At 34.4% G+C, this 11914-nt stretch overlaps 3 protein-coding genes across 3 annotated transcripts; all 3 read right to left on the bottom strand.

The window, feature by feature from the left end:
• Window positions 1-1250: 1250 nt before the first annotated feature.
• LOC147920937 (large ribosomal subunit protein uL2z) lies at window positions 1251-2648 on the bottom strand. Its single transcript, XM_087500553.1, has 2 exons — window positions 2052-2648; window positions 1251-1693 (listed from the first exon to the last, which is right to left on the bottom strand). Exons 1-2 carry the CDS (start codon window positions 2489-2491, stop codon window positions 1357-1359), a joined length of 777 nt encoding a protein of 258 aa, XP_087356679.1. The 5' UTR covers window positions 2492-2648; the 3' UTR covers window positions 1251-1356.
• A 2409-nt stretch (window positions 2649-5057) lies between these two features.
• On the bottom strand, window positions 5058-6005 carry LOC104767109 (protein SMALL AUXIN UP-REGULATED RNA 10). The gene has a single exon (XM_010491142.3). It carries the CDS (start codon window positions 5767-5769, stop codon window positions 5452-5454), a length of 318 nt encoding a protein of 105 aa, XP_010489444.2. The 5' UTR covers window positions 5770-6005; the 3' UTR covers window positions 5058-5451.
• A 3880-nt stretch (window positions 6006-9885) lies between these two features.
• Window positions 9886-11739, bottom strand: TAF14 (TBP-associated factor 14). Its single transcript, XM_010491141.3, has 6 exons — window positions 11520-11739; window positions 11216-11304; window positions 10890-11111; window positions 10604-10797; window positions 10403-10524; window positions 9886-10167 (listed from the first exon to the last, which is right to left on the bottom strand). Exons 1-6 carry the CDS (start codon window positions 11619-11621, stop codon window positions 10099-10101), a joined length of 798 nt encoding a protein of 265 aa, XP_010489443.1. The 5' UTR covers window positions 11622-11739; the 3' UTR covers window positions 9886-10098.
• Between the last annotated feature and the right edge of the window lie 175 nt (window positions 11740-11914).

Genomic DNA, 11914 nt, shown 5'->3' with positions numbered 1-11914 from the left:
CTATAAGCTTTTGGAGAGAAAAGACTAAGATTATCGTAGCACTAGAGAAACAAGGTCCAAACGGAAAATACAAGACAACAAAACTTGAAACATATATAGAAAACAGAAACATATATATGGTTAAACAACCCTAGCTAGTCAGCACTGGTGGCTGTACCAGGGAACGGAACGAACCTCCTACCAGCATTGCAATAAGACCAACCTTCTGTCGAGGTGCGTCAACCCTAACCGTTCTGACATTACCATTGTGTTGATGATCACCCTGCTTCTTCCATCTAGATCGAATTCATAGCCACAAACGAACCTTAGTGCATGGCCCATGAGTTTCTCTTCACAATAAGGTACTAGTAGTAGTGGCACGAGTTACCTGCCTTGAGAATCGGCTTCTCTCACCACCAACTTGACCAATCATAGCCCTGCAACCATTGGGGACAATCTTCTTCGAAACATGATGGCATCTTAGATTCTTAATCCTGTCAAAACATATGATTAAATTCGTCTTGTGAAACTACAGAATGTATAAACCAAAGATATATTGTTGTATACTAAAAGAGAATGATTAATCATAGAATCAGCTCAAAAGCAAAATAGAAAAGCTACAATCAAAAATAATGTTTTCATCAAGATATGCATTTACAAGAAGACTACATGATGAGTCCATTTTAGGCACGCACATGGAAGCCTTGGGAATCACCGAGAAGGTTTGCAGCACGCTTAAATCAAAAGTAATTTAAATTACTTCAATTCGGCTATTTAACAAAGGCATGATTCTCTGCAATAGACGACCCTGCCGGTAGCGAGCAGGGTACCACCAACTCTCGAACCCTGGTGAGACTCTCAACCATGCTGAGTCACCACCACTTTAACGAGACAAGAGTTGGTGATATTGCCTCTAATAATTACTACTTAAAGTCTTAAAACATACAACTCAATTACCGGTTTAATCATCCAGTTTACTAATATTTTCTTCCGGTATCAGAAACAAGTTACGCTTTATGTATTAAAAAATTTCAAGATTCACAAAAGAAACAAACCGAATACTTTCAAGTGCAATATCGTTGAAACAAGAGCACTTGGGTAAAGATTTCTAGAATGAATGAGAAATAAAAATTCACGCTTGCACTTTACACGTAATACTTAAAAAGTACATAATTTTCAATATACGCAATAGCACAAAACGAAAAACATTGTGTAATGAAAAAATGCAGTATGATGCATAGCATAACATAAGCTTTTCGAGAGAGAGAGAATAAGGTCATAAAAATCTTTTAGGATTTCAGAACAAGGTTCAAAACGAAACACAGACAACAAAACTTGAAACATAGAAAACTGAGAAACAAAAGTTTATGTTTAACTCTAGTCGGCCTTGGCGGCTGAAGCAGCAGCTTGACCTCTGAGACGACCAGTCCTCCTTGCAGCAATAAGACCAACCTTCTGCCCTGGTGGTGCATCACGCCTAACAGTACTGGCGTGACCAATGTGCTGATGGTTACCACCTCCATGAGGATGCTCCACTGGATTCATAGCCACACCACGAACCTTAGGCCATGAGTTTCTCTTCACACGATACTTGTGGTACGCGTTTCCTGCCTTGAGCATTGGCTTCTCAGTTCTTCCACCCCCAGCAACTTGACCAATCATAGCCCTGCATCCACTTGGGACAATCTTCTTGGAACCAGACGGCAACTTAACCCTATCCAAACCATTTCATCATGTATTATTAGTCATTGTGAAATACCAAAAGTAACAAACAAATACATTGTTAACTACCACAAAATAGCAGTATAATCATAGATATTGAATCAAATGCTACAATCAATATCATATTAGCATTTACAATAGCTTTCCCACTTTCTAAATGACGAAATGATTCCATTACGAGCAGCATAAGCTACACTAAACAATCGACAAATCTGAAAATGATATATAAGCAATTCATTCAAATCATCATAATCAACCACCAAACAATACTCAGATCTGAAAATGTTATCAACAGCAAACCATGAAATGTGTAATTACGAGTTACAAAAGATTGGATTAGAGAAACAAACCTAGTGGTGTCGTTGTCGGGGTTGTGAGCGATAACAATGGCGTAATCACCTGAAGCTCTAGCGAGGACACCACGGTCACCAACGTGATGCTCAACGTTGCAGACGACGGCTCCTTCAGGGATAGATCTAAGAGGGAGAACATTTCCGACGACGAGAGTAGCTTTCTTACCGCAGTACAAGAACTGACCGGTGTACATACCTTCGGCGGCAACGAAGAGCTCCTTCTGTTTCTTGAAACGGAAAGGATGACGGAAAGTGACGCGAGCAAGCGGCGCACCACGTCCTGGATCGTGGATGATCTCCGTCACGACGCCCTTGAGGTAACCATTTCGCTCGCCGAAATCGAGGCTGCGGAACTTGGCCGGACCTTTGCGGTGGTGAGTGTGGGATTTGAAGACGGAACCCGCTCCCTTACGTTGAGCTCTGATGACACGACCCATGGTGGAATGCTCTCGGCGGCGGCGACGATGTTTACAATTTTTTTAGGGTTTTGAGATCCAACTTACTATGAGTGTAAAATTCGCCCTTTTATCCTGCAACCTGACGTTTGTTCAAACCCTAATGGGCCTTTATGGATTACTTCGATCGATATGGGCCATATGAAACCCAAACCTATAACGCTGAGAAAAAAGCCCTTGTACAAGAATCTTCCAAACCCCATCACATTGATGAGAGAGTCCCCCTATTCGGTATGTTTAGTCCCGGATTTCGGATTCAGATCAGACCGATTAATCCGGTTGCTGACCGGATCAAAATGGCAAATAATAATATCTAGATGCAGTATCAAGTTGCAGTATATGGACGCAACATCTAGATAATGTTCGTTTGTGTTTTCGTTCATGTATTCATAAATTGTATTTCGATTCAATTATGTTTGTCTTATAATTTGATATTGTATCTCAATATAATATATGTAAAATACCAAAAAAACCTTTATTTTATGTTAAATATGTTTTAGTGGTTTAAATTTACTTATGTTTTTTTACTTATTTTCATATATATTATATAAATATTTAAAAATGAGATTTTGTATTTTTGGTAGAAAAACAAAATTTTGCAGTTTTGGCGGGAAAACAAGATTTTGCGAGTTTGGCGAGAAAATAAAATTTTGCATTTTTTTGCCGAAAAACGTAATTTTGCAGTTTTGGCGGAAAAATAGATTTTGTGGTTTTGGCAGAAAAACAAGATTTTGCGATTTTGGCGGGAAAACATAATTTTGTGGTTTTGGCGGAAAAACGAGATTTTGGCGGGAAAACGAGATTTTGCGGTTTTGGCGGGTAAACGAGATTTCGCGAGTTTGGCGGAAAACGTAACTTTGCAGTTTTGACGGGAAAACATAATTTTGCGTTTTTGGCGGGAAAACGTAATTTTGCGGTTTTGACGGAAAACGTAACTATGTGGTTTTGACGGGAAAACGTAAATTTTTGGTTTTGGCGGGAAAACAAGTTTTCATGTTTTTGTGTTTTTTGGTAGGAAAACAAAATTTTGCGGTTTGATGGGAAAAGCGAAATTTTGCGGTTTTGGCGGGAAAACGAGATTTTGCGGGTTTAGAGAAAAATGAGATTTTGCAGGTTGGTAGGTGAAAAATTGGAATTTTAGAGTTGTACGTATATTAGAATTGAGAAAAAATATTTTGTAATTATTTAATTAAAATAGGGGTATTTTTGACTTTTACAAATTATTGATGAGTTTATCTCATCCAAACTCTCTAAAAAATTTCATCCAGAAATTCAGTTTTTTGGATGAGTTTTTAAAATGTATCCAGATATTGTATCTAGATGAGTTCCTAACTGTTACTAAACGAACAATAATAACATTTGCATCCATATATTACATCTGGTTTACCAAATGAAGATGACGTATATAATATACCACTAGCATGTATAATGGCAACAATAACTTATTTAATGCAAAAAAACACCTCCAAAATAACAATAAACAATTATTTGGAGAAACACATAATATGGGCAAGCTAGCTTCTGAGCAGACCATTTTTATATGTTACTAACCTACGGTTTGTAGTACTTTGTCCAATCCGGATTATAAATTCAGATTAACGAGGACGCTAACCGAAATCAAAATTAGTAAAATCGCAATATTATTTACTTAAAACTGATTTGAACTTAAGATAAATTAATATCAAGCTGATGAATCTAGATGAAATACTATATATATAACAATGAGTCTTATGATACTTTGAGTTTGAGATATAGGTTATTAATAGGTTATTATAAAATGATGATGATGATGTTATGAAACTGGATATGATTATGAAAACATTTCTAATTCGTCGATGATATATCCACTAGCATCTATGATGTCAACAATAGCATATTTTAATTCAAAAATAAACAATTGTTTGAGAACACATAATATGGGCAAACTAGCTTCAGAGGGGACAATGCATTTTTAAAATTGTTATCCAAAAAAGAAGAGAAATGAAGAAGATTAATGTGATCATGATACCATTCTGCTTTGCTAGGAAGGTGGACATGATAGTTTGGCGATCTATGTGTTCTGCTCAAGATAAAACATAATGGGGACATCAAATTAGCTAATCTGTATTACGGAAGATTCTTTTGGTTTTAGGTAACAACCATAAATAATACGCATAGATACAAAATATGTGGAGGGACTGGGTTTGGTAGGACCATAATGATCTATCAAAAAAATCTGACTCAATAATTGATATCATTACACATAATCAAATCTTTTTAGAGTATTACTACTACTTGCTAATTAAGACTACGTACATGGTAAAAGAAATGAAACAAATACGGTAATTAACACTCCAACAAATAAAATACTACATACATACATTATAGCAATAGCAATTCTATTGAGGTGACTAAATTAAAATATCGAATGTGTTATATATTTCTATCACTATTTTTGACAAATGGCAGCCGTGATATACGGTTGAATAGTTTTAGTCAAATTAAAAGGTTAAGAACGTGAGTTAAGAACGTGAGTTATGAATTGTTGGACTTGGAGCATCCATGTATATAATATAAAAAAAATCTCAACATATATTAACTATGCGGATTCATATAATACATAAACATCGTTACCACAAGTCCACAAGATGATCAATGATCATAACCAATTAATTTGTAGAGAGTTAACTAGCTATAATCCTCTCAAGATGAACAGTCAACCTTTTTACGTTGCCTTGAGGGAAAAAGTCTCCCACTCCCACCCAACCCCAACTATTACAAAATATTAAGATTACTAACAAATTTAGTTTAAGAAAAAGAATGAAAAAAACCCCAAACGGGTTAATAATGCCTAACGAAGCTTCTTAGCCATGTTCTTCCGTCTTAATCAGAAAATCCTTAAAAATGACTTTTTTTGTTTCTTGTTTTTGGATCTATCTTCAAGAATCTAAGAAGATCGAGCTTTATCTAAACATGGAGATAAGTGACCTGAAGAAGACTTCATCACAAGGCAAGGTTATACCCATATCATGGTTAAACCCAAACTCTTCCTCAGCTCGGTGGAGCAAAGTTTGGAACTCGGAGTGGTCGAGCCAAGAAATGGGAACGATGTACCGACTTCGGTTCTGTCCAACGTAAACCGGAAAATGACCTTTTGGCACGTCTTGAGGAAGATCATCTTCTTGGTTCTTCATCTTTCTTAGACTCGAGCATCTCTTTACCATTTGCTTGATAGATGCCTTTTGAGACAACGTTGCTTTGCTCGATCTCTTTATTGCCATTGTTCTTTCTTTTCTTTTCTTCTTTTGTTTTTCGTGGATTTAGTTTTTGATTGAAGAATGATATGGAGGTAAGGGGTACAATGGAGAAGTATTTATATGGACAGTTTAGAAGGCTAATAAATTAATATATTGATGATAGTTGATGCAGTATTTTACTATACCTTTATAAATTGGGTGGTATAGTTTTTTTCTTTTTTCTTTTGTCATCAAATTGGGTAGTATAGTTATTGATTGCAAATAAATATAGGTTTGGTTCCTTATGACGTTGACCAAATAGTGACAATAATATCATATATGTATTAAATGTATGTTACATTCAAATTTGCATGTAAATATACAAGGACAAAATATCAAATTATGTTGACTAACAAATAACAATAGGTAAAACTAAAAACTGTATACCTTCATAATTTGGTTACCTTACAATATTTTAGATCATAATTAGATTGATTATTTATGACGTTGACACAATTTGTGATTAGCTAGATTTATATGTATCTCGTACCCAAAAAATCAAAATCGACGACTAACCATTAGAAACACATGGAGTGGTTTTGCATTGGGATAAAAATCAATTAAAACACACGTAAACACGTATATGTATATTTTGGGGGAAAAAATTACAAAATTAATTTGTGAATTTGTGGCAAAGCATGAACCCCGTACATGGATTCGAGTTCTAGTTTCACTAGGCCTTCCAAATTAAGATGGCGGGTACAATGTATTCCAGAGACTTAAGTCCGATGAAACTGAACTTCCTAAAGCTAATCACATAAATAGAAAAAAATACTAATGATATCTATATAAATCATATATGAAGAAAAAAACTAATTAAACCAATCAAATTTCCTGTTTTGATTCATTAGGACACCTAGCTAGATTCTTTGTTCTTGTGAAAGCAAAATCATGTGAGATGTAGGAGGTGAGGGCAAATAAAACATCGAGGACAGAACCAACAAGGACAAGAGAGAGATGCAATAAAAACTGTGAAAGAATGTATACAAAACAAAGTTTGGTAGGGACTATAACATTGCCCTACAATGTCTCCTTATTGCCTTTACATACTTAGACAAGTTTACAAAACAAATGTCCATTTTCTTCTCTTACGTCCCTTTAAATATCATATAAATGAGCCAATGGCCCCGTTAGATACATATCTATTTAATGTACAGTTGTACATAGATTACGGACGAAGTAAAAGAGATTTGTAAGTTGTAACAAAAGTACGTACTTGACGAGATACATATATAATAAGGACTCGACATAAAAGATTGCGCAAAACCATTGTCTTTATTTTGCATATACGTACAAGTGTATTTTGTTAATTACAATTGTACATTATTGAAACGTAACAGAAAATATATATATATATATATATTTTGCCTCATCAAAAACAAAAAACATAAGAGGACACGTTGTTGTTATTTTTTTTTTGTTTTTATTTCTCTCTTCGAACAATGTCATCTTGATCTAAGACAAAACTAATCTTTAGAGTTAACATTTCAGATTTTACAATAGTGACCAAAAATGTATATCCAATAGATAGAGATTTTGTTCTACACCCTTGTGACTGAATCACCACTGTTTCACTTTTTTTTTTTTAAATCACTTGAAAGTCCATATTATATGTTTTTTTTATACCATTTTTTTTCTTCAATAATGGTTATTAGAATCTATACATATTCTGAAATACTCTTGAGATAATTTTTTTGTTAAAGAAAATACTCTTGAGATGATGATCGTTTCTTTGTCAATTTTCATTTTGTCTTTTAATAATACATATATCCTATATATAAAAAAGATAATGATAAAGGATATATGTTCCCATGTGAAAATTAGAACATTAATGCTTTAGGCTCGAACCTAATCTTTTGTTTTGTTATGAAAGCCATCATCATCGAGGCCGATGCCTTGTGTTCACGTACTTCTTCGCCGTCCTTAATGATACTATACCTTCTTTATTTCTCTTTGTCAACGTTCAACTTCTTCTTCTTCTTTTTTTTAACTTTTCTTATTGGATCAAAAATTCATAATGAATCAAAAGCATACTAGAAACGTTTTTCTTAGTATAAAACCTTGGTAATTTCTTGGCCGTCCTTATTGTTATTTCACTTTTAAGCCAACCCAAATCAAAAGCGATGTCACTTATTAGATCACTTTTATTCAACTATTATATACAAAGAGAAACACAAGTTAGTCTAAGAAGAAAAAACAAGTAAAGAAAAGTCAAAAAGATGAGTGGTGTGGGATCGAAGAGTGGGACAGTGAGATGATGTGATGTATGGCTGAATATAAATGGCGCCACCTGTTGTGGTTGTAACTCGGAGACACTATCAATTCATTCCTCGTTGAGTGTTGACATCAACCGAAAGCCCCAACACTTCGAATCTATGATTGATAAATCTTCCTTGAATGCAAATGGATGATTTAAACTAAGAAGTTAAAAGAGTTGAATAAGTATTTAGTTATATTATTATTATTGAGATAAATAAGTTAAGAAAATGATTCAATCCGTTCAATTATAAATGGTTGGAATGAAACTCATTCATTTTTTTCCATTCTCTCATTAGTCTAATTGTCTCATCTTTTAATATACTGATTTTATAATAATTTCTTTATTGATTTATATGTTTTATATTTTTTATATATTATTTAAATTAAAAATCATAAACCTATAAGTAATATTTATATATTATTCAAAATTAAAAATCATAAAACTATAAGTAATCAACAAAATTTTAAGTTTTTGGTGACAAATTTTATGAGATTTAGTACTGGTTATCGGATCTTGAGTTTTAAAAAAATTCAAAGTTCGTGAATTTTTTTTTAAAGATTTATTCGGTCGCCCCAACTTTTAATTTAGTTGTTGCATGTTCTATTAATAAATTTAAATTTATATTATTAAGCACAGATTATAAGATTTTTAAAAAAATATATATAGATATGATCACAGAAAGTCGCATGTTCAACATAAACACCTCAAGAATTAACAAAAAAATAAATAGCACTTTCTTTTTTACAAATATACTCTAACTTGCAAATAATGTTAGATGTAACTCATGTAAGTTAAATTTGTGTATATTTTAGGACAAAACTACAAGAAAGTTGAATTTATGTATATTTTGGGACAAAACTACAAGTAACATTTTTTTGTTTTTGACATAAGTAACATATATTAAGTTTTCAAATTCGAAGAATATATTTACACTTCTCGTCATGATAGTTTAGATTTGATATATAAATTATTTGTCATTTTCAAATTTTGAAAGTAGCATGACTAGATTATGAGTTAAATTTCGATTTTTTTCTGTGGGTTTGATCTGTCTTTTTTTTTTTTTTTTTTTTTTTTGCAAATTGAGGGTAAAGATGTTATTTGGAGGGTAAAATCAAAGAGAAATAGATTGGGGAAAAATAGATTGATAAAGAAACAAGAAGAAGACAAGGAATTGGAAATAGAAGAGTCAAGAAAATAAGAAGAGGCTGATGTGTGAAGGGTCCATTGTCTTGAAATCATAAGACTCTCCCATGTGGATACTATCCAAAAACCTAAAACACCACCTAAGCAAAGAGGGGTCATAATACATAAACAGACATATATTCTTCACCTTCAACTATGAGCCACCAGTTTCATTTCTTCGATAACCCTAAAGTGGGGAAGTTCATTTCCCATGTTCTATGGCCACAATGAGAAACAATGATTTCGACATCTTTGTCTCTCTCCCTCTTTCGGTTTCCAAGGTCACATGTGATTTTTTTGAATTTCACTTAACAAGAGCCTGATAAACGTCATTGTCAAGGTCCCCTCTCAGTGAGAAGTGAATGTGTGTCTCTTCTATAAACTAAACAAGTCTGCAAATGCCTAAATTCGATTCAATCTTCCTATGAAAATGACAATTAGTAGACAATACCGGTTTCTCAATGCCTCCTCTGCAATCCAATGAAAGCATGAAAGATACAGAGCTTTACCTTTAGGATACTATGTCAAACAACATGATGAAATCAAACAAACCATTTAGAAATGTTAGGTGTAAGTTGTGTTTTCACATGTTCACCAACGAGCTGCAAACCTATGATGCTTATGTTTGAGAGAAACTTGTAACAAAAAAGCAAACAAAATGAACAAAAGCATAAGCATTAGTACTTTGTAGGTACAGACACCGATATTGACTACAAAGAGGTTCTTTTTTTACATGTTCTAACAGTTAGCACAGTTGCTCAGATATTAAGACATCTCAGGTTTTAAACCCCCATCGAGATTTGTTAACGGTATCACAAAAATTTTCTGCGCAAACTCCTTTATGATCATCAACATTAGTAGCCAGAGGAAGACTAAAGTCCTTCAGGTTGCCCATCTACCATGATCAGCTGTCGTTTTAGCTTGGCGATATCAGCTTGCACCTATTAGATTAAGATTATACATACAGTCGGTTAATAAGAATTTCTAACACAATTCTATAAAAATCAAGACAAAGGCTTTGTCACAAAGCCAAACAAGAATGCTCCCCAAGTCTAACTGCTATTTAAGTTTGAGCAGAGGAAATTGTAGCTGTATCATTTAAGAAATCCACGTTAAATGTGAGCAATTCTATTAATGAAATATAAGAAATTGAAAGTGAAGTAGAAATGCAGAAACCTTCTGACGAGCTGCCGTAAGTGTAAAAAGCTCATCTGCTTCTGAAAACGTCAAAAACCATTGACTGAGTGGATGATCCTTAGTGTCTCCATTTCTCAACTGATGATACGTATCAGCAACTCCTGCAACATTACAATGTGAGAATTAACCATGCTTCTGGCAAAAACTGTTCCTTCACTAGAGACCAGAACAAGAATGTACCTGTAGGAGGCAGGTTGAAACCATCTGGAAGGTTAGAGATGTGCACGGCAGGGTGATTATAAACACGGGTGAGGAAACTCTCAAAAGGATCAGGGAAGACAATTTCATTGTAAGACTCAGCGACAACTGGTATCTTGATAGACTTAGGAACAGAACCATATTCATTCTCCGGGTTCAGCTTTAAGACATGAGACCTGCAAAGAATGTTCAATAGCTCTTCAGATGTATATAAACCACAACTTAAGATCACCACTGAAAACTCACAATCACACATGGGGAAACTCACAACTCCAACTTCTTTTCACAGACATCGGTATGGAGGAAAACAGTAATGTCGATTTTGAATTCTCCCCAACCACACTCAGACAATGCAAAGGGAGGAGAATCAACGACTCTAGTTGGGTTCTTAAAACTTGGATGCAAATGGAAGATGACCCGCTTGATAACCACACCAAGATCCTCATTCGTAGCTCCACGTACATAGACAGTCCACTTATGTGTTCGATATCTAGTTCACGTAAACATAAAACCCAAAAAAAGATCAAAGATTGGAGCATTACCATAACAACTCTTGAAGTCGGAACATGAAAAAAAGAGATAAAAATCACTCACTCAGTGGCTCTCTTTCCAAGAAAAAAAGCAACCGATCCACACACAATTGGAAGATAAACTTCAACATCTTTGATCCTTCTTCTCCCACTCTACCAAATCACATTTAAAAAAAAAAACTAAAAAAAAATTCAGAACCTTGAACATTTCAAAATTTCCGAAGACGATTAAAAATCGAAACTTTCATAGTTTTCATGCATAATCGAAGACACGAGAAACTAAGAAAACGAAACCTAACAAAATAATTAATCGGAGAAAGAATCAAAGGTGGCATTTTTAGGGTTTTATCGACAACAGAACAATGTACCTCATCTTCGCGATCATCAATTGTTCTACCCATTCCGAACATACGTAGCTTCTGGGGAGGAGACGCATCAGTTTCAGACATAACCTCCATATCAGACTCCATGGCAACCGAAGAAATTGCTTTCGAAATCGCACTGTTCAACTCTCTTTTTTTCTCTTTCGCCGATCGCAGAGGAGGGAAACCAAAACGATCGATTTGGGGTTTTAGAGATAAACACTTCAACACAAGTCAAGTCGTACGGAACAGAGAGCCACGTCATTGCGTATGAGACGTGGATAAAAGACGTTGGTTAATTCTCTCTGCCACGTCATTCACAATTTTGACACGTTGGCAATCTGTATCAATACTTTGTGCCGTCTTATATACGGACGTAAGAACTACCTGTCGTTTTTTGG

The sequence above is a fragment of the Camelina sativa genome, chromosome 19 (assembly GCF_030686135.1).
Source record: "Camelina sativa cultivar CO46 ecotype springtype chromosome 19, ASM3068613v1".
Lineage (NCBI taxonomy): Eukaryota > Viridiplantae > Streptophyta > Magnoliopsida > Brassicales > Brassicaceae > Camelina > Camelina sativa.
The sequence above is the reverse complement of the archived record's forward strand: the minus strand, read 5'-3'. Positions and strand labels throughout refer to the sequence as shown.